Here is an 18,863-nt window from a genome sequence, read left to right on the forward strand (position 1 = left end):
TGGGCATACTGGTTATACTGTGCCTGTAGCGCGATTCTGTAACTTGTTATGTCGTCGTTACGGGCTTTGCGCAGCTTTTCTACGGTATATTAGATCTGCGCAAAGCCCGTAACGACGACATAACGAGTTACAGAATCGCGCTACTGGACCGGCAGCAAATCGGCGAGGTGTCGGCTCGCGGGGCAGACCGGTCGTCGGTCCGTTCGATGTCCATTTCTACCAACGTAGATTAACCATAGACATAATATATCTAGACTGAGCATTGAGCAGTGGGGGGTAGACGTTCACGTAGAAAAGGACAAACTCTGTTTCGTGCGCTATTTCGTTCTCTCTTGTTCTCATGTCTATGAGATTAACTCGTGGCCGTGTCGGCTCAGCGGTTGAGCCGGGAGCCATAGGAAAGAAGAAGAAGATGAGATTAACTCAGAGAGTCAACTCTGTATCTTAAGCCCGCTGCAGACGATGCTATTTTTCCTGCTGGATTGCTTGCGATTTACTAAATTACTAGGAAGCCTGATTGCTGAATGGTGCAACGATAGTAATTTATTAGATTGCAAGCAATCCAGCAGAAAAAATAGCATCGTCTGCAGCGGGCTTTACACTATAGTGAAGATGCTCAAAGCGAGTAGCTTTATCTCTTTCTAACCGTCCCCCCCCCCTTAGAAAGAGACGAAGCCACTCGCTTTTAGCATTTTCGCCATATCGTAAAGTATACAGAATCGACCCTCTGATCGCGGTTCAGCTCGCTCGTCATCTTTCGCCAGTCCTGAAAGTAAAGGCCTTTGCACGTAAAAAAGCATTAACCGTAAAGCCCGTATCAGACTACGGATTGGGATTGAGATTAGATTGAAATTTGACCAATCAGAGTAAAAGTTACTGAACTTAAGATTAGTAAACTTTACTGTGATTGGTTAAATTTCAATCTAATCCCAATCCCAATCCGTAGTCTGATACGGGCTTAACCGTAATTTTAGTCCATAACCTACGGACCCTACGTAATTTTAGTCCGTAACCTTCGGAATTTTACTTGGGTTGCTCCATCTGTCTGTACGTGTTGAAAACTACGATTACGGACTAAAATTACGGTTACGGTTAACGCTTTTTTACGTGCAAAGGCCTTTAGAAATTAAGGATACTCCAGCGGCGAGAGTCGGAATCGAGAACCGAAGCTAATATCCGCGTCGACTTCTTTCTCCCTTACTGGCGTTCGCCATTTTTAAAAGGAGCCCGCGCGACTACGCCATTGAGGGGGGGGGGCAGCCGTGGGGGCGGCTTGTGCGCGAGGCGGGGGAGGCGGCGAGGTACCAAAGTGCGCGGCAGCGCGGCGAGGTAGCGCGCGCGCGAAAGAGAGAGAGGTGGTGGTGGTAGGTGCGTGCGTGCATATACGACGTTCGCTCGCCCGCTCTCGCTCATCCGTCCGTCGTGACTTCAGTGATTCGCCGTGCCCGGGGACCGACGACTCCCGACGAGGTGGTGCGTCGCGAGGATCCGCAGACGTCGTGCTCCAAGGGCGTGTGCCACCGCGCCGCCGTCAGCTCGTGAAGAAGGCGCACACGGTCTCTCGCTCTCGCGCGCTCTCTCTGTCTCTCCATCCCCGCCCCGTCCCGCTGCAACTGGACTCGACTCGACTCGCGACCCCCCTGGTGTCCCGTGTGGAGCCCGTCCTGTCCCCGTCCCGTTCGCAGACCAGGGTGAATTACAATGTGAAGCGGAGAAGACTTCTGTCTTTCTCTCTCTCTCACTCGCGTTTCAGTCCCATCCCTTTCCGCCCGCGCGAACCGCAGGAGGGCGGACACCGTGACGGTTGTCCAGGGTGAGAAGCGCGCGCGAGGGAAAACCCTCTCCCCGACCTACGGGCTGGTCTCGTCCTGACGGCGGCGACGTCGAGGTCTACGGTGCGCCACGGGTTGACAGTCGCGGTCGGCAAGCATGTCGGGCTTGCCGCAGGTGTCCAGCGGGCTGAGCAAGCTGAAGAAGAAGCACTTCCGGGTGAAGCACCAGAAGGTTAAGCTGTTCCGCGCGAACGAGCCGCTGCTCAGCGTGTTTATGTGGGGTGTCAATCACACGGTAAGACGGGGAAACGGGATCGCGCTACGCCGCGTCGCGACGACGTCGCCCCGCTCTCTTCTATTTTCATTCGCGTCCGTCGCGGCCCGTTGCGTCACTGCCCGTCGAAACGGAGCCAGCGTAATACGCGCGCTCGGACGCGCTCCGCGACGCGACGCGTCGCGCCGATCCGCCCGAGTGAATTCACCGCGCAATTTGTGCCAATTGCCCTTTAATTCCGTCACGTGCAGCGTAGCGTAGCTACCGCGGGCGAGGTGCGCGGACGACGCGTCCTTCGGGCTCGTCGCCGCGCGGCTCGCTCGAACTCGATTAACCGAACGTTGATTAATTAAGCCTGACTGCTGTTAACTTTTTCCTGCATTGCAGATAAACGAACTTAGTCACGTTACCATTCCAGTAGTGCTCTTGCCAGACGACTTTAGAGCTTACAGCAAGTTGAAAGTGGATAATCATCTCTTCAACAAGTAAGTCTTGCCTCTCCTTTAATCTTCATATCGCGTGTAACATCGATTCCTTCTCTCTCTCTCTCGGGCCATATTTTGCTAATTGTAAACGTACACGCGTCTATACCCGTTTTCTAAATATACTCGAGCAAACTGTACACGTGTAACGAGATAATCTTAGAGATATATTTCGACGATATATTTGCCTATTATATTTCTAACGCTCGGTGCTGAGCCAATGCGCTGGCAGCCGCTCGCAATTTTTGAATCCGTTTATGTTAATGCAGAGATGCTCACGCGCAATCCGCTCTTTTCTTTTTGCAGAGAGAACATGCCCTCCCACTTCAAAATCAAAGAATATTGTCCGTTAGTCTTTAGGAATCTGCGAGAAAGGTTTGGAATAGATGATTTGGATTACAAGGAGTCGATGACAAGGTAATACCCGCAGCGTCGATTATCCTCGCGCAGATCTCGATGGTATGACACTATGTAGAGTACACGACAAATGCACCGTCACTTTGCGCAAAGTCGAGGATAAGCTCGCTCTCGCGGCCGCAAGTGATCTCGGGATGTTGGCTGCGAATGGCTTTGTAATGTGAGGATTTTGATGTGGTAGATGTCGGGTGTTTAATCCCTCGCGAGCGAGGCAGCGTACGGATTTGGTCGAGGGAGTAGGCAGAAGAACTCGTCAGTTGGTTCAGCGCGCCGCTACCGTCCCGTCGATTACCTTCTCCTCTCCCTCTTCTGCCTCCCCGTACAATTCTATTCTAAACAAACCGCTGCGTACCTACAGTTTTAAACCGAAACGCCTGAGGTTAGCAAAACTTGATTTTGCCATGCTGTGCGTTTTCGTCATTTCTAACAAAGTTGGAAGAGGCCTACCCGGAGGGGGCGAGAGATGAACGGCGTGACTAAGCATAACAATTCATTAATACCTTAACGATCGCTTGATTCAGACTGCGGTAGTCTAAAACACTTTGCGAGTGGACGCTACCACTGTGAGCTTTGTCCAATTTAAAGCATGGTGAGAGAGAAATATTCTAGTCGAATCATTATCATTAAAAAGTATCGCTCGCTGAGATAACCAAGATAATTAACAAGTCAAATGCTTCGTATCGGCGACGCGATGGTGGCAGTAACGATAACGATAATCATCCGATTGATCATAACAAGAGTGAACGGGATATCAAAGGGGCGACGAGAAATGAATAATATTCTAATTTTCAACTGTCGATTAATATTCTCGCATTAACGTTATTATGTTGTGGCAACTCGAATATCGATCGAGCCGCTTCGCACGCCAGGTATCGCCAGGCCGCAATCACAGCACCTACCGATTATCTAATATGCCGCTCTTAACAACGACACAGGTTTGCCAAGTTCACGCTCCCGCATTGACCCCCCTGTCTAGCGGTCATTCGAATCGAGCCATTGTTTGATCCCACTTGAAAAACGCACACCCGCACGCGTGTCCAAGATGCGGTTTGCGCATTTCCTCCTCTTCTTCCAGGTCGCAGCCGGTGCTCGACGACTCGTCCGGGAAGAGCGGCGCCAAGTTTTATCAGTCCTACGACAAGCTATTCATAATTAAAACCCTCACGAGCGAGGAGGTGGAGAGGATGCATTCGTTCCTGAAGCATTATCATCCCGTAAGTACAGAGCGAGTGCCCGAATGAACATTCGAGACTAACCGGAGACCGTTGCAGTACATCGTCGAGCGACACGGAAAGACGCTGCTACCGCAATACCTGGGAATGTACCGGCTGACCGTGGACGGCGTCGAGCACTATGTGGTTGCCATAAGGAACGTGTTCTCGAATCACTTGACGACGCACAAGAAGTTCGACTTGAAAGGCTCGACGGTGGACCGGGAAGCGTCGGACAAGGAGAGGGAGAAGGATCTGCCTACCTATAAGGATAACGATTTCGTTAAGGAGGGCCTCAAGATATACATCGGGGAGGAGGCCAAAGCTAAATTAATAGAAACATTAACCGCCGACGTAGACGTGAGTATTTACGTAGGCGTATCAATTTGGATATTGACGCCGAGGTTTTGCACTTGGACTTACCTTGGAGTTATTTGTCGAGATAAAAGTTGGCTTCGAACTTGTCAAGGACCGTCAGGTACTCGAGATAATCCGTTTGCCTCCGTAGTTCTTGACGAGATTACACCTGATGGATTACTCCTTGCTCCTCGGCTTGCACGATTGCGCGCGCGCCGAGCAGGAGAGCAGAGAGCGCGCGGAGAGGGAGGACGACGAGGACAATCACGACGAGGAGGACGACAGCGAGTCCGGCAGCGGGCTGGAATCCCGGGGTCCAGTGGCAGAGTAAGCGGCGAGGGTTCCTCCCCGTCCTGCTGGAAGACAGAGGCCCGGTTTTCATTAATCGTTAACACGTTTTGCTTGCAGCCGCTTGTGGAATTGGAGCGGCGTTGGCCACGCGGTTACAAACATGGCAACGCCCCCCGAGTCGCCGCATGCCGCGTTAATGCGCGACACCAGTCTACAATACGAAGATGCGATAATACCCGAGCTAGATATCTACGCTATTCCTAGTAAAGAAGGTATTTGCCGCGAATCAGCCGACCGTCGCGCGCCCGTGCGAGGTGCATACGTAAAACCCTCACCACGCTATGTCTTTCTAGGTGCTCCCACGAAGGAGATTTATTTTTTGGCCATAATAGACGTGCTGACGCATTATGGCGTGCGCAAGCAAGCGGCGAAAGCTGCCAAGACCGTCAAATACGGTGCTAACGTCGACGGTATATCCACCTGTGATCCTGAACAATACGGCAAACGATTCATAGAGTTCATGAGCAAAGCCATAGAGTAAAAGAGTATTATTAATCGTTGTGCGTAAAATGATGAATTTACGACGATATTACCGCTTACTGTGTACTGTCGGAGTGAAATCGAATTGATCGCAACCCGCACGAGATGGAGAGAGGGAGGGAGTCCGGGAGATTGAATCGTTGCAGTCTGCACTCGGTTTGCTTTTCGGCACACTGGTTATCTTCTTAATAGCGCCGCTTTCACTCGTGGCACGCACGCGATCTAATAGAAGCGCATAACGGGTCGCTCGAGCCGCGAGCTTTTCAAGCGAACGCGTCGTCCTTCGCCGATATTCCTATGCATCGGGATTGTTTATTGTATTTTACGGCTGGCAACAGACTTTTTATCCTCGATTTACTACTCAGCGTGGTTTACGTTACTTCGTTTTCAGTCAGTCGCGAAGAAGCGTGATCGGTTTCTCGAATCTGTCACTTTAAAAAGTTTCTCTCTCTCCGTGATAGAACGTTCAATCGCACATAGCGTTACACGTACACACTTGCAAGCGAGAATTTTTCATAAATTGGAAAAACGACGCCTCCTCTTTTCTCCGTCGCCCGTTCTTTCTTTCCATTCGCACACGTCTCGAAGCGAAAGCGATAATATCCAACGGTCCTGTATCGTTCGATGAATCACCCGCGGTAGAAAATTAACGGCATTGGAGTGTACACCAATTGGGCAGGCAGGTATTATCTATGGATCGAGATAAAAGGCTCGCGAAGTCGTACAAATTCTTATCCACTGATATCGGTAGCTCTAATATCTGAACGTTATAGATTTTTTTTTAAATAGCAGACTGATTAACGGGCGTGAGTCACATGCTGTAGAACGATATCTAACTTGATGTGTTACCGTCGCAGTAAATCTCAATCAAGCATCGGCGGCGCTTGCCAAGAGAACTGTCTGGGTACGCGCCTATTCGTTTTATCATCTAGGATGTAATTTTAGTAGCTCGATGAAACTACGAATGCCCGTTGTTTCACTCAAGTTGTCAATAGTGGTGTATACTTCGCAGTGTCGAGGGCAACGTACACGCGCGCGCACACATACATGTATATACGCATATACAAATCAGTACGAAATAAAGTACACTTTGTAAATGTTGTGCTTCATTCGATTCGATTTTATCGTTGATCAAGCAGCTCGGTTGCTTCGCAGAGCGCATTCGTGGTAAACGATTCGTATCCGGTAATGATATCCACACGATACATATCTCCTCCCTTCGATACTCGTCACGACACCCGAGTCGGCAACCTGCTATCACACGGTTTTCATTTCGCAAGAGAATACTCAGAAGAACGACGCGCCGTTCTTTCGGAGACAGGCACCCGCAGACCTATGCACAATAATATCGTTAGTCGGGAATTTCGACACGTGGATCGTGAGTCTCCGGTATTTATTTCGTACCGTTTGTAAACTTGTTTATTTAGCGAGGAAACACTCGAACGAGAGCCGAACGTAATTGTTGAGCAACTTGTATTACGAGAAAGAAGAATGTGCACCGCGTTGCGTAAGACAATATCTTTAAATATCTAATACACTTTTATATAATATATATATATATATTATATATATGTATAATTTGTTAGAGAGCCGATCATAATATAATGACTAATTACTCTAATGATTAATATATTCATCTAGTCTCGATACTTCTTAATTTTATATGTTTTACCGGTTAATCGCGCGCGCGCGCGCGCGCCAGGATTAACGGGCGCGATAGACGAGAGGAGGAGGGGGTGTCCGTTGCTGCATATTTGTTGCAGGACATGTTTAGGTTTCGAAAGTACGATATACCGGTTTCCGCGCGATTGTCAATCGTATTAGAATACGGTTAAAAGTCAGCTTCAACCAGCGGAATCTTGCAGACGCGGCGGCGTTCTTTAATAATAAATGAAGAATTACATCCATCCGTTAGCATGCGTCCTCGTGTGTGGCAACGACAAATCTTTGTTCACATTCAAATAAATTGAGATTCATCGATACGTAAAGTCGTTTGTGCAGCTTTATTACATGTGTAAGATAACGTTGCAGTCTTTTTTCTTCTTTCTAGTTCAGCTCATCATCTCGACGTGTACAGAGTCCGTCTTCCAGCTTATACATTACAATGTATGGATACTTTGGAATTTAATGCGTCGAATGTTGCTTCACAATTTGAAGGCAAGGCAAGGATAAGTTGTTATTATTTTCCGACACTTAGCCCTCTACAAAATGTCAATTCCGCGCGAATTTCAAGGTATCCATATGAAAAACAAGAAACTAAAAAAAATGGCACTCTCAAATATATCTGTTATAAATAAATAACAAGAAATAAATAAGAAAAAAAAATAACAAAACTCTGCAACTGTCTCGCAAACTGTTTTCGTCTTAGGACGAAAGACGTCTGGTAATTTACACGAGACCTGTGTATTTGCCGGATTATTTCATCTGCCCGTTACGTTTTTTACAGCGGTTGGAGATACCTGTTTTAAGCATTCTATGTCGTTAAAAACTATCTGCGCCCCACCTCCGCAAGTTGGCAACACCTCGGCCTACAACGTGCAAGTGTACAGTAACAGAAAAAAAAATGCAATTCCCCGAAGTAAACGCCGAAGCGAAGCTTACCTTGTACAGCTTGGTCTCGAGTTCGCCATCCGTGTCCTGTTCCTGCGAGAGAAGGCTGTACCTGGAAGATCTCGCCACAAAATGCTTCGGGTTCGTTAACTTCCGGATGGTTCGCTTGTGAGGCTGCGTTCGCGGTTGTAAAATCGTACCGGTCGGAACTATCCCGAAAGGACGGTGATCTATCCATCTATCTACATTTTGCGCTCGCTGGTACCTGGGATTTACCACTGGAATCTAAATTAACACACGCGTGAAGATCAGCTTGCGTATATGCGCGTTGATCGAAGAGCAAATTGATCTATTAATTTATGCCACTCTCCTCTCGTTACCTTCGTATTAAATTTGGTTTTGGCAACAAATGTATCGGCCGACGCGGTCATAGATGATGGAGAATCAACGAGCGCTATCGGTTTCGATTCCTCCGCCTCGGTTTTCGAGTCCGACGGTACGGAAGACTCCGCCATCAGGATTGGTTCCTTCGCGGCTTTTCTCAGGACATTGTCAGAATTGGTTTTCGCGCGAGAGGACGTCTGGCAGGTTTGGCCACGAGGGCCGGAAGTCGGAGAATCAATTAACACCGTGGAAAGTTTCTCTCTGGCTAATGACGAGTTTCGTGTCTCTGCGATTTCTTCGTAGGTGTTATTGGAAACGGTTGTTGCGTGACAAGGCAAAGCTTGGCGAATTTGCCCACGAGGCCATCTGGAAGCTTCAAGATTGATGGACGTCTCCACGGAGGGTTCCTCCTTTAACATCGTCAAGTTGGTTTTTTCCGCGGTCTCTATTCTCGAACTTGAGGCTATCGGCGACGACAGGGCGACATTATCGGACGTATCTTCACGTGCCGTCAATATTTGCTTCACCAATCTCATTTTGTTCTCTTTCCTTTTGATGTAGCTCTGAAAGTGCGATTCAGATTTCAGTGTGCGAGTCAACGAGGATCACTTCAAGAGAGATAATTCTAAGATGTACTAAGATTGACGCTGATTTGTAATCGTAAGCTTTAAAGTATACCGTCAACTGCTCACGTTGTTCCTGCAATTTCGTCTGCATCTCCCGAGTGATTCTGTCGGTCTCCGTTTGTATTTTAACGTTATATCTTTGCACTAGTTTTCGCTTCTCCAACCTGTATTGCTCGAGTTGCCTGTCCTTGTCCCTCAACTACACAGAAATTGTATTGACACACAAGGGTAAAATAACACAAGACATCACCGGGGAAAAATATTCTTACCTCTTGCTGTAGATTTCTCATGACGTCGCTGGCATCGTTCAATTTGTACAGCAAGCCATCGATATTATTCTGTAACTTGCAGACACGACCCTCCAACATCGAGATCTGAAAGATTTTCCACCCACGGTATTAACGGAGAGACATCAAGAATCTCAGAAAAACATGCACATTAGGAAGCGTAACTGTATCCGTTATTGTACACGAAATCTTACTAGTTTGTTCTGCTCGACGTTGTCGTATCTTAAGAATGCGTTTTCACGTTCCATTTCCACTAATACGTTTCTGAAATGGTCCTCTGAAAAGATAACGTTAACATTGTGCAATTACACGGCAGTGATACAACTACGGTTAGAGCGCTAAAAGATATAATTGTAGTTAAAACACCGCGACTCGTTCGTACGTTTCTCGCGCAGGTCCTCCTCCAGTAGACCCCTCCTTGGAATACGCGTCTCCAGGAGTCGTATCAACCTTGGGATCGCCTGCTCGTTCTGCGGGCCCGCCATGCTCGTCTCGGAAACGGAATCGCTCGGACTGCAAAAGAGAAAACCGCAATATGGGTGAATCACGGCTGGGGGTCAATTCTGTGTCTCGCAATAATGTAAGAATGCTGAAAGTGGGCGGTTTGGTCTCTTTCCAAGGGGACGGTTAGAAAGGGATGAAGCCACTTACTTTTAGCATTTGTGCTGCAGCGCAAGATACAGAATTGACCCCCGCGTCACGTAAATGTGAAAATGAAGCCGATATCCGTTCCCGAGTCAACTTACGTAGACATCTTATTCCGTGAAAGACGCGAAAGTCGAAAACCGAGGTCGATCCTCCTCAACAATCGTGACAACTGTGCGGCTCGTCAGTTCGCAAAGCTTCTTCCTTAATTTTCGCTCCTGACTGCTCCTGACCCCGTTCGAAGGGCGATTCAGCTACAAACTTGTGCGCGAGGTCGGTGTCAGTAGCTGTCGACGACTTTCGTCTAAGCACCTCGCAAAAAACTAATACGCCGATCCGTTCCAAACAAAGAAGGCAGAAAAGCACGTGACGCATCACATTACAAGTGTCGGGCACTTGTAACCCTCGTAACGCGACGGAAACATTTAAAATTGAGCGCACGTCGCGCCAATCAGGCACGACGGACACCGCGCGCATCCTTCGTTACCGACTGCCGGCAACATTACCGGCGGTCGATAAAACGCGCCGCTACGTTATCGATCGAGTTGTCTCGCTTCGCTCGAATTCCAAGATGGCGGCACGTGTCGTGTTCGCGCGAGTTTGTCGGACGAGATGTTTGAACAGCCATCATTTTGCCTTAGGCGTAGATTTAAAAAAAAATCGTAAGAATTGTGAGGAATTCCATCGTTTTATGTAATCTCGCGCACGATATATCTAGTTTGCGTCTAGTTTAAACACGTTACCTGAACTGACTCAGGGTTATTTATTAATGAACTCCGATGATCGAATCGAGTCATCCGGTGCGATCCGGTAAGCATACCGTGCGGCCATCACGCTCAGCGGTTCTTTCCCTCTCCGTATCGGCTTGCATAATCCCGTAATAATCGTCTTCCGCCATCGCGTCATAAAACATTGTTTGATATTCACCGGCATCTGCGCGCCGGCATCTGTTATCTTATTGATATTGCATCGCTATTTTACGTAATCCTCTTTATTCCGTACAATGTCGTTTATGACGGGAGCCAGTTTCGCCTTTTCTCGCAACAGACTCGGCTCGTTGTCAATATACGTGCGCCAAATACAGAGAGCGAGGAAAATATCACGACAAACATTGCGTCAAGACCACCTCGAGCCGCTTAGAACGCATTCCATCTTCAGAACGTCGCTTTTGTAATTTTTCACGCCGCGTACTTGAAGAGGGAGATGTACGTGCCTAACAAACGGAGCATATAACGGAGAATATTACATAACTTAAAGATATCGCGTAACATAAAGAATGTTATGCCATTGTACTGAGTTGGCGTAATCTTCCGCAGTATCTTCTCGCGTTCTTCCCTTTGCACGGCATAAAGTCGTAAATGGAATTCTGACGCAGCCTGCAAATCGTTGGAAGCTCCAGACCCAGCGAGAAATGACTCGTCGAATCGACATCGATCGACGAATTGGGGATGATCTATGAATCCACGAATCGTCAGATTTTAGGACAAAACTCCATTTGCCCCGATGTATCGGTGCGCATGAGTCACAAAAGTCGAAAACATACGCATAGACATCTGTTATTGCGACAAATATTATCATATGTCTCGGTGGTCGAATTGGTTGAGACGCCCGCCTAGAGTGAAGGGAGGTCCAGGTTCAAACCCTGGCTGAGGTGATATTCTTCGCAATAAATTTTCTGTGTTAAAAACACATCGCCAGTCGTGGTGGATCAGTTTAGTCGACCTTAACTGGCACTTGCTTAATAAATTAAAAATTAAAAATATAATGCGCTCAAAATTCCCCATTGCACTCACTCTGCAGTAGTGAGAGCCGTGTCGACTCGGACAACGAGTCAGATTCACCTGCCAATGTTAAGACATCAAAATAATTCAGCTTCAGTGAGCACGACCTATGGGCCTGACTGCTCATTGGGCTCTTTGTCGACTCTAACAACGAGTTAGATTCACCTGACAATATTAAGACATCAAAATAATCCAATAGTGAGCACGACCTATGGACCTGATTGCCTAAACTCTAAAGGGTCCATTTTAATTAGGCCAATTAATGGCCCATTAAATATGGCCCTTTAGGCAGTCAGATTCATAGGTCATGCTCACTATCGGATTCTTTTGATGTCTTAATATCGGCAGGTTGTCGGAGTCGACACGGCTCTCACTACTGCAGAGTGAGCGCAATGAGAAATTTGGAGCGCGTTAGATTTTTAATTTTTAATTTATTAAATAAGTACCAGTTAAGGTCGACCAAGCTGATCCATTGTTATTTTTTACTGGCAACCTAAAGAGATTATCACGTTGAAATTATACGTTTTTCCGACGGCATAAAATAATAGAAATAGAATTCCATTCGGCGGGGCATCAATTTTACAATCGAAAAATAATTTCAAGCGTCGCGTATCAACGCTCGGCGGCGCGCTCAATCGTTCCCGTTGTCGCCCCGAGCAATTACGATAATAGTTTAATCTCACGTTCGTTATTTTCGCAGGTGGACTATCGTAGATTCCGATTCGGCCTGGCGCGCGAATTCCCCGGCAATGAATCATTATCATCTGCGTGGAGGCGAAATCGCAAAATATTTTACAGCGGGCAGTCTCCTCTTCTCGTTTCGATCGAGGGGGGAACGCGTTCTGAAACCTGCGCTTCTGAGATACCCTAAGATACCGGCATGCCCGTCGCCGTTCACTTAATAGCTCCCAGTTGCGCTGTCATTATCTCACGACAATCGCTCTGAATTTTCATGACATAAAACTTACGTCAGCTTTTCCGCCTGCACGCGCTTCGCCGAAGCGCGTTTATACATCTTCGAAGTCGGCATTTATCTGCGAGCCCCGTTCGCGAGTGATCGATCAAACTGATAACGCTTGGTTCTTACAGAGCGGACCTACGTTTCGTCACTGTCCTCCTGACACGTGTCGCGAGACGTTGAACGAGGAGGACAAAGACGGCATGCGGATCTCAGAGAGGTAACGAGCCGACGCGAGTTTCGAGCGGCAGGCGCATTATCGCGGGAATTAAATGGGACGAAAGGTATGCGAGAGGGGAAGCTCGAAGAGCGGAACGGAAGGACGAAACGCGAAGACGACCCTAGCGGAAAAAATTCTACAAATAACTACAAAAAATTGACTTGAAATAGAAATTTGTAGAAATTTTTATATCTTCGTTGAAACATTAATGTTCGGGGTGACGCGTTAATGCATATGCGCGCTAGAATGCGATTATTAATATTAAGTTCATTTCGGATTCTTTTCTGGATTTTGCTGATATGGGCTTCGCGTAATGGTCCAGAACACTCTTGAGGACGGGTGAGTGTTTGTATCGACAACCAACTCACCGTGGCCCTACACAAAGCCCATGTCAGCAAAATATAATTCTTTGTTATCCTGTAGATTCGTGATCCGTCGTTCCTTCCGCCGATCTCCAATGAGCCACGCGAACGCGCGCTCCGCGCATGTCTAATGCGCGAGGTGTCTTCCCGGGCCCTGTGACTATTCACGCCAAGAGCCCGAGGGTCACCTCAAAATGTTCGAAGTGGCGATAAATCATTGGTGATCGTCGGAGGAACAAAGGATCCTGCTTCATCATAAAAGCAGCAACCAACGGAATCGCAACGCCTTTTCTCCTCTGTTTCTCGTTTGCGATACCACGTCTTTTTCTCGTGCGAATTGCGAGCCGATTTCTCGTTCTCGGTGATTCAAAGGCAACAGTCTCGCGCAAATTTCATCTGGAATTTATTGTAGTTAGTTTTGTGAAGTAGTGCTAAATATACATGTTAAAACAAGCTCGTGGATCTCATCCTTAAAGTACTTCACGTCCAGCGAACATCCTTGACGCTTCCCGAATTAATTTTTTTGTAAAAGTGTCTACGAAATAGTACCAGAAATTACAATGTGCTCAAATCAAGAAATTATTGCAAGTAGTATTTCATGAAAATGTACAATTTTGTAAAAATTAGTACAAAACTTTACTAGTCTTAAAAATTTGAGGAACAACAAAATCTTAAAGAATTAAAACATCTGCTTACTTGTAGAATATTACAAAAATTAACAAAAGTGTTTCAATTCTAGCACTTTCATGTTGATTTTTATAACGCTTTTTAAATTTACGTAGAATTTCTTAGATTCTGGCAGTATATTTTATTTATTTTGTAGAATTTTGTAGAATTATTTCCGGCAGGGGAGGAGAAGAATAATGAAAGCGACACGACAATTTCTTCGTAAAGTTTCCTCGCGATATGCCGGGAGCAGTTGACGTTCGAGTTGACGTTAATTTTCCTCGCAACTGATTATTGACTGCGATAATTCTTGGAATGATGAATAATGTGCGCGGGTAATAATAGCGCGTCAGTCGATTCTTAATTGACTTTTAATTGGAGGCACTAATAGCGCCTCCAACCGGGACGACATTCTCATAAATCACTCGACGGATAGACAAGAGTTTTCGCCAGCTTCGTATTTTTCGCTACAGCAAAGAGAAGGAAAACTACGGCGGTGGGTTATTGCAATGATTGTTTCAGGCATCGTACGTGGTCTCGAGCGGCGTGACAAATCGTGCCTTCGTCATAGACGAGCCAGTAAATCTGAATGGCATCGACGTTAATGGGCCCACTCGTGGAACTAGCGCGGTAATTATCCTTCCTGCGAAAAAACAACGAATCTGCGACTCCACTAATTGTAAGAAGCAGGCGAGGAAAAGCTTAACTCAGATCATTTCGGACAATGCGGGAGAAACGCTTCCGGTCCTTCGTTTTCGATGAGCGATATACATGACGGTTCGGTAAAGAGGATTTGCACAGCCCATCTGCCTTGGGATAATTTTGCGGGAAGAGAAAGAATACTCCTGCCTCGGGGCACAACCCAGCGAGAGCTGACTCGTCAATCGATGTCGAAACGATGCTGAATCGTAACATCGTTTCGACGAAACATTTCTCACTGGGAACTGTTTTTACCTGCGCGGTACCGAACGAAGCGCACGGATTCTCTTTAAGATTGTCCCCGATTGAGCACTCGGCTGTGCAAAGATTTTTTTCCCTTCTGCTACTCGCTGCGTCTCTTTCTCGCGTAGCGGAAGCCGGAGCGCCAGAAATGGGGGAACGACAGGGAATTCCTGCTATCCTGCATCGCCATGTCGGTCGGCCTTGGCAATATATGGCGATTCCCGTTCACGGCGTACGAGAACGGCGGCGGCGCCTTCCTGATACCGTACATCATCATCCTGATCGTCGTGGGGAAGCCGTTTTACCTGCTGGAGATGATCCTAGGACAGTTCTCCAGCCGGTCGGCCGTGAAGATCTGGGACCTCGCGCCGGCATTCAGAGGTGCGCGTGCACCCCGGCGCGTGTCCACCTTAGCTTGCAACTTTGATAACTGATTTTACTACGTTAATCGCGAGGCATAGCTAAAATGTTAAGACGTAACATTACAGCGCGAGAATAAAATTTAACTTGTAGGCGTTGGCGCCGCACAATTTATAACACTGCTGGCACTGGCGTCCTATTACTGCCCGCTGATGGCGTTGACCCTGTTCTACCTCGTCGCCAGCTTCCAGCCGGAATTACCATGGGGAAGATGCTGGGAGGAATGGGGCGAGTTCTGCGTAGACTCTTTAACCAGCAACCACAGTGTTAGAGCCGGGAACATCAGCTACGCCAGCTCTGCTGAGCTGTATTTCTAGTAAATTACTCGGAAACAATAGCCAAATTAGCTGTTTCCAGTTACATAAGATATCCCGAAACTAATCAACTACTTATACTTTAAGTTTGAAGGTAGTTTACTTGAAATTAAAAATCGGAATTTAATCATAAAAATACGAGATGTAAGAGATTAATTTTTTTATTAAAGACCACGTCCAGCGGTTTCGGGATATCCCAAATATATTTGCTTGATAGGAAACGAAGTCAGTAACGAGATAACGAAGCGATTGCATTCGTTCAGCAAAGAAGTGCTACGGGAGAAGGACAACATCGACGACGGCATCGGTACACCAGACTGGCGTCTGTCGATCGCGCTATTCGTTAGCTGGCTGACGGTCTTCCTCGTGGTGATACGCGGTGTACGGAGTTCCGGCAAGGCGGCGTACTTCCTGGCGATATTTCCCTACGTGGTCCTCATCGTGCTGCTCGTAAGGGCGGTCACGTTGGAGGGATCGACCACTGGTATCTTGTACTTCATCACGCCGACGTGGGAGAAGCTGCTGACGCCGATGATCTGGTACCACGCTGTCGCCCAATGCTTCTTCTCCTTGACCGTTTGCTTCGGGGCCGTCGTCATGTTCGCCTCGCACAACAAGTTCCACCATGACCTGTATCGGTTAGTTAAAAATATAACGCGCTGCCCTGCTTAAAAATTAGACGGAATATAATCAGATTACATTAGGTTGCGTGCAATTTCAATGTAGATAAATGGGAGTCTTGTAAATTCACATTGGAATTGCATGTAATCTAATGTAATCTGACCATTTTCTATTTATTATCTTAAACAGGATATTTACCATAAATGTTTGTCGGCTTCGAAAAATTTGTAAACTCTTTTATCTTCCTCGATTGAAATTTTGAATCATTTGCCTCCATTTTACTATTATTCTATTTCTGAACATCGATGTTCAGAAATAGGTGTTTGCTCATCCACTCTTACTTGGAATTGAAAAGATTTCTCTATTATCTATCGTCAGGTTTTTTTACTGCTGATGTAAAAAGATATGTCTGGGTAAATATTTATAAGGTATGTTAATTAAGCACGAAGCGCATGTGTTTGACAGCTTTTAAATGAGTTGCACGTTAATCAGGGACGCGATGATCGTGACGACTCTGGACACCTTCACCAGTCTGCTGGCCGGTTGCACGATCTTCGGCATTCTGGGCAACCTCAGCCGCGAGCTGGGGATCGAGGATGTCGGCGCAGTGGTCCGAGGTGGCACCGGATTGGCGTTCATTTCCTATCCGGAAACGATCGCCAAGTTCACGATCGCACCGCAGTTCTTCGGCGTCGTGTTCTTCGCGATGCTATTCGTCCTGGGTATCGGCAGCGAGGCCGGTCTCGCCTCCGCCATAATTTCCATCGTGCACGATCAGTTCCCGAAGGTGAAACACTGGCACGTCGCGGTAGGCACTTGCCTCTGCGAGTTCTTGATCGGTCTCATATACGTCACGCCGGTATGCTAATCAGATGCGATTTACGGTCCTTTTCGCAAACCGGCGCCGTTATCCCTAATTGTACGGGTGTTTGCAGGGCGGTCAGTTCATGGTAACCTTCGTCGATTATTACGTGACCTCATTTATCGCTTTTCTACCGGCTGCTTTCGAAATGATTGCCGTCGCTTGGGCGTACGGTACGTTTTTCCTCCATCCGCATTGCCCTCGCCTGAAAATTTACGCCGCCAATTATCCAGATCGTACTAGACGTGATTGAAACGAGCAATTTTAGGACTGTCTAACTTGCTGAACGACGTCGAATTTATGCTGAAGAGACGTCTGTCGATGTTCTGGCGAGTCTGCTGGAGCGTCCTCACTCCTGGAATTATTCTCGTAATCTTCATTTATGCATTCGCCAATCTCGAAATGCTAAAATACAACAAGAACTTTTATCCTTCCTTGGTTTACGGTGAGTTATTAAAACTGGATAAAGTCCCGATGTTCAGAAAATTTTTCCATCTTTCCTTTTTACAAAAACTTTATCAATTATTACTTTGTAAATCTCATACTTTATCATAATAACATGATACCGTCTGTATATTAGGTACATCTCTCCCTTTAACGATGTTGAATCGACGTCAACTTGACGATGTCATTTCTCGGGACACACCGTCATAATAATGATAATATTTGTACGACTAATACTCGTATCTTTTTCACCAACAGTCGTAGGTTGGATCCTCTTCTCTATCGCTGTTCTCCAAATTCCTTTGTGGATTATCATTGCGATAGTCAGAAAGAGACATCTTCCTTTCCAAAAAGTAAGCGGGAGTCAGCACTTTCGTGATGTATATGTTCACTTCACTGTAATGCTATCTTATCTGTTACAATACCGTTTATCTCTCTTAGATGATCAAGCAAGCTTTCCGGCCGGCGAAATCATGGGGTCCGAGCAACGCGGAAGATCGTAGAAGATGGCTGGCCTTCAGAGATCAGTGCGACGCGGAAGAGAAATAGTATCGGGAATGCAAATCGTCGCTTCCGTATAATTTTCGAGAGGCGACACTTCTATGTCTCAACTATGTCTCAACTTCGATGGAGTAGACCTCGTACAACTGCTCGCGTCACACTCGCTGTTTTTGCAATCGACAAAACTTAGCGTTACAATTACCGGCATATATATCATTACTATGTCATTGCTATCACGGCACTATGCGTAATGATGATAATAAGTGTTTTCGTCCCCGATGTTCCGTGCAAATCGCGACTCACTCGTCCTTGCTACATAACTGTCATAAGCCTCGTGGAAAATGGAGTCGTGTGAATTTGACGATGTCGCCATGACCTGGCGAGCATAGCGTACCTGCAACATTAAAGCACTGAGCAACATTGTTCCTTTAAAACCAAATTTTTAGAAAAAGAACATGAAATATATTTTACAAGCTTGATCTTCCGCGAAAGGAATGCGAAGCAATCGCGATAGCATTGCTACTTAATACGCATAATTATCAATTGACAAATTATATAAGATTTACATCGCGATTTAGACTGATAAGAAAAGGAGGAAAGTGCCTTTAAATTTGCATGTTAACTTTGCGCGGACGATTTGTACGGACGATTTCACGTTTTATTATGCAAGAGCACGAGCGAGATAAGTGCTGCGTCTATCTTTGTCTCTCTTCACTTGACGCCGGGAGAACCTACCGGTTCTCCTTTCGCTTGGAAAGGTCCTGCGTCATTGCGCACTAAGCGTGACGTATGGTGACATCACGCAACTGTGACGTACGGGATTATTGCGAATATAGAAAATACAAAGGAAAAAAAGCCTTTTTTCGCCGTAGCGCAATCTTCCGTCCCTTCCTAAATTGTTTCGCGTGCAGCTTCTCTCGCGTCGATCGTATCAAC

The 18,863-nt window shown here is 46.7% G+C and overlaps 4 protein-coding genes across 9 annotated transcripts in view; 2 read left to right on the forward strand and 2 right to left on the reverse strand.

Moving 5' to 3' along the window:
- LOC105566794 (UPF0586 protein C9orf41) overlaps positions 1-1,946 on the reverse strand; it is a 6,871-nt gene extending 4,925 nt beyond the window's left edge. Inside the window, exon 1 of the mRNA XM_012021084.1 lies at positions 1,855-1,946. Coding sequence (XP_011876474.1) covers positions 1,855-1,931 — 77 coding nt within the window. The 5' untranslated portion in view covers positions 1,932-1,946. The remainder of the gene's footprint in view (positions 1-1,854) is intronic.
- On the forward strand, positions 1,909-7,325 carry LOC105566793 (phosphatidylinositol 5-phosphate 4-kinase type-2 alpha). Of its 3 annotated transcripts, none has more exons than XM_012021080.1 (9): positions 1,909-2,067; positions 2,434-2,531; positions 2,835-2,945; positions 3,127-3,324; positions 4,021-4,159; positions 4,217-4,516; positions 4,665-4,840; positions 4,922-5,076; positions 5,158-7,325. In XM_012021080.1, exons 1-9 carry the CDS (start codon positions 1,930-1,932, stop codon positions 5,343-5,345), a joined length of 1,503 nt encoding a protein of 500 aa, XP_011876470.1. In that variant the 5' UTR covers positions 1,909-1,929; the 3' UTR covers positions 5,346-7,325. The 3 variants fall into 3 exon arrangements, with proteins under 3 accessions (XP_011876470.1, XP_011876471.1, XP_011876472.1); XM_012021082.1 differs by lacking the exon at positions 1,909-2,067 and adding an exon at positions 2,132-2,321; XM_012021081.1 differs by lacking the exon at positions 3,127-3,324.
- On the reverse strand, positions 7,325-10,237 carry LOC105566792 (kinesin-like protein KIF23). Of its 2 annotated transcripts, none has more exons than XM_012021077.1 (8): positions 9,938-10,237; positions 9,574-9,704; positions 9,386-9,468; positions 9,174-9,278; positions 8,957-9,103; positions 8,275-8,841; positions 7,946-8,179; positions 7,325-7,872 (listed from the first exon to the last, which is right to left on the reverse strand). In XM_012021077.1, the coding sequence occupies exons 1-8, from the start codon at positions 9,943-9,945 to the stop codon at positions 7,765-7,767; spliced, it is 1,383 nt and encodes a 460-aa protein (XP_011876467.1). In that variant the 5' UTR covers positions 9,946-10,237; the 3' UTR covers positions 7,325-7,764. The 2 variants fall into 2 exon arrangements, with proteins under 2 accessions (XP_011876467.1, XP_011876469.1); XM_012021079.1 differs by lacking the exon at positions 9,938-10,237 and adding an exon at positions 9,843-9,926.
- Positions 10,238-10,484: 247 nt separating this feature from the next.
- On the forward strand, positions 10,485-18,782 carry LOC105566795 (sodium-dependent nutrient amino acid transporter 1-like). Of its 3 annotated transcripts, none has more exons than XM_012021087.1 (11): positions 10,485-10,646; positions 12,707-12,859; positions 14,346-14,453; positions 14,894-15,146; positions 15,279-15,501; positions 15,763-16,137; positions 16,613-16,979; positions 17,056-17,155; positions 17,251-17,427; positions 17,685-17,779; positions 17,868-18,782. In XM_012021087.1, exons 2-11 carry the CDS (start codon positions 12,848-12,850, stop codon positions 17,973-17,975), a joined length of 1,818 nt encoding a protein of 605 aa, XP_011876477.1. In that variant the 5' UTR covers positions 10,485-10,646; positions 12,707-12,847; the 3' UTR covers positions 17,976-18,782. The 3 variants fall into 3 exon arrangements, with proteins under 3 accessions (XP_011876477.1, XP_011876476.1, XP_011876475.1); XM_012021086.1 differs by lacking the exon at positions 10,485-10,646 and adding an exon at positions 12,307-12,639; XM_012021085.1 differs by lacking the exon at positions 10,485-10,646 and having other exon boundaries at positions 12,307-12,859.
- Positions 18,783-18,863: the final 81 nt, after the last annotated feature.

The sequence above is a fragment of the Vollenhovia emeryi genome, unplaced genomic scaffold (assembly GCF_000949405.1).
Source record: "Vollenhovia emeryi isolate VEMERY1.0 unplaced genomic scaffold, V.emery_V1.0 DF939142.1, whole genome shotgun sequence".
Lineage (NCBI taxonomy): Eukaryota > Metazoa > Arthropoda > Insecta > Hymenoptera > Formicidae > Vollenhovia > Vollenhovia emeryi.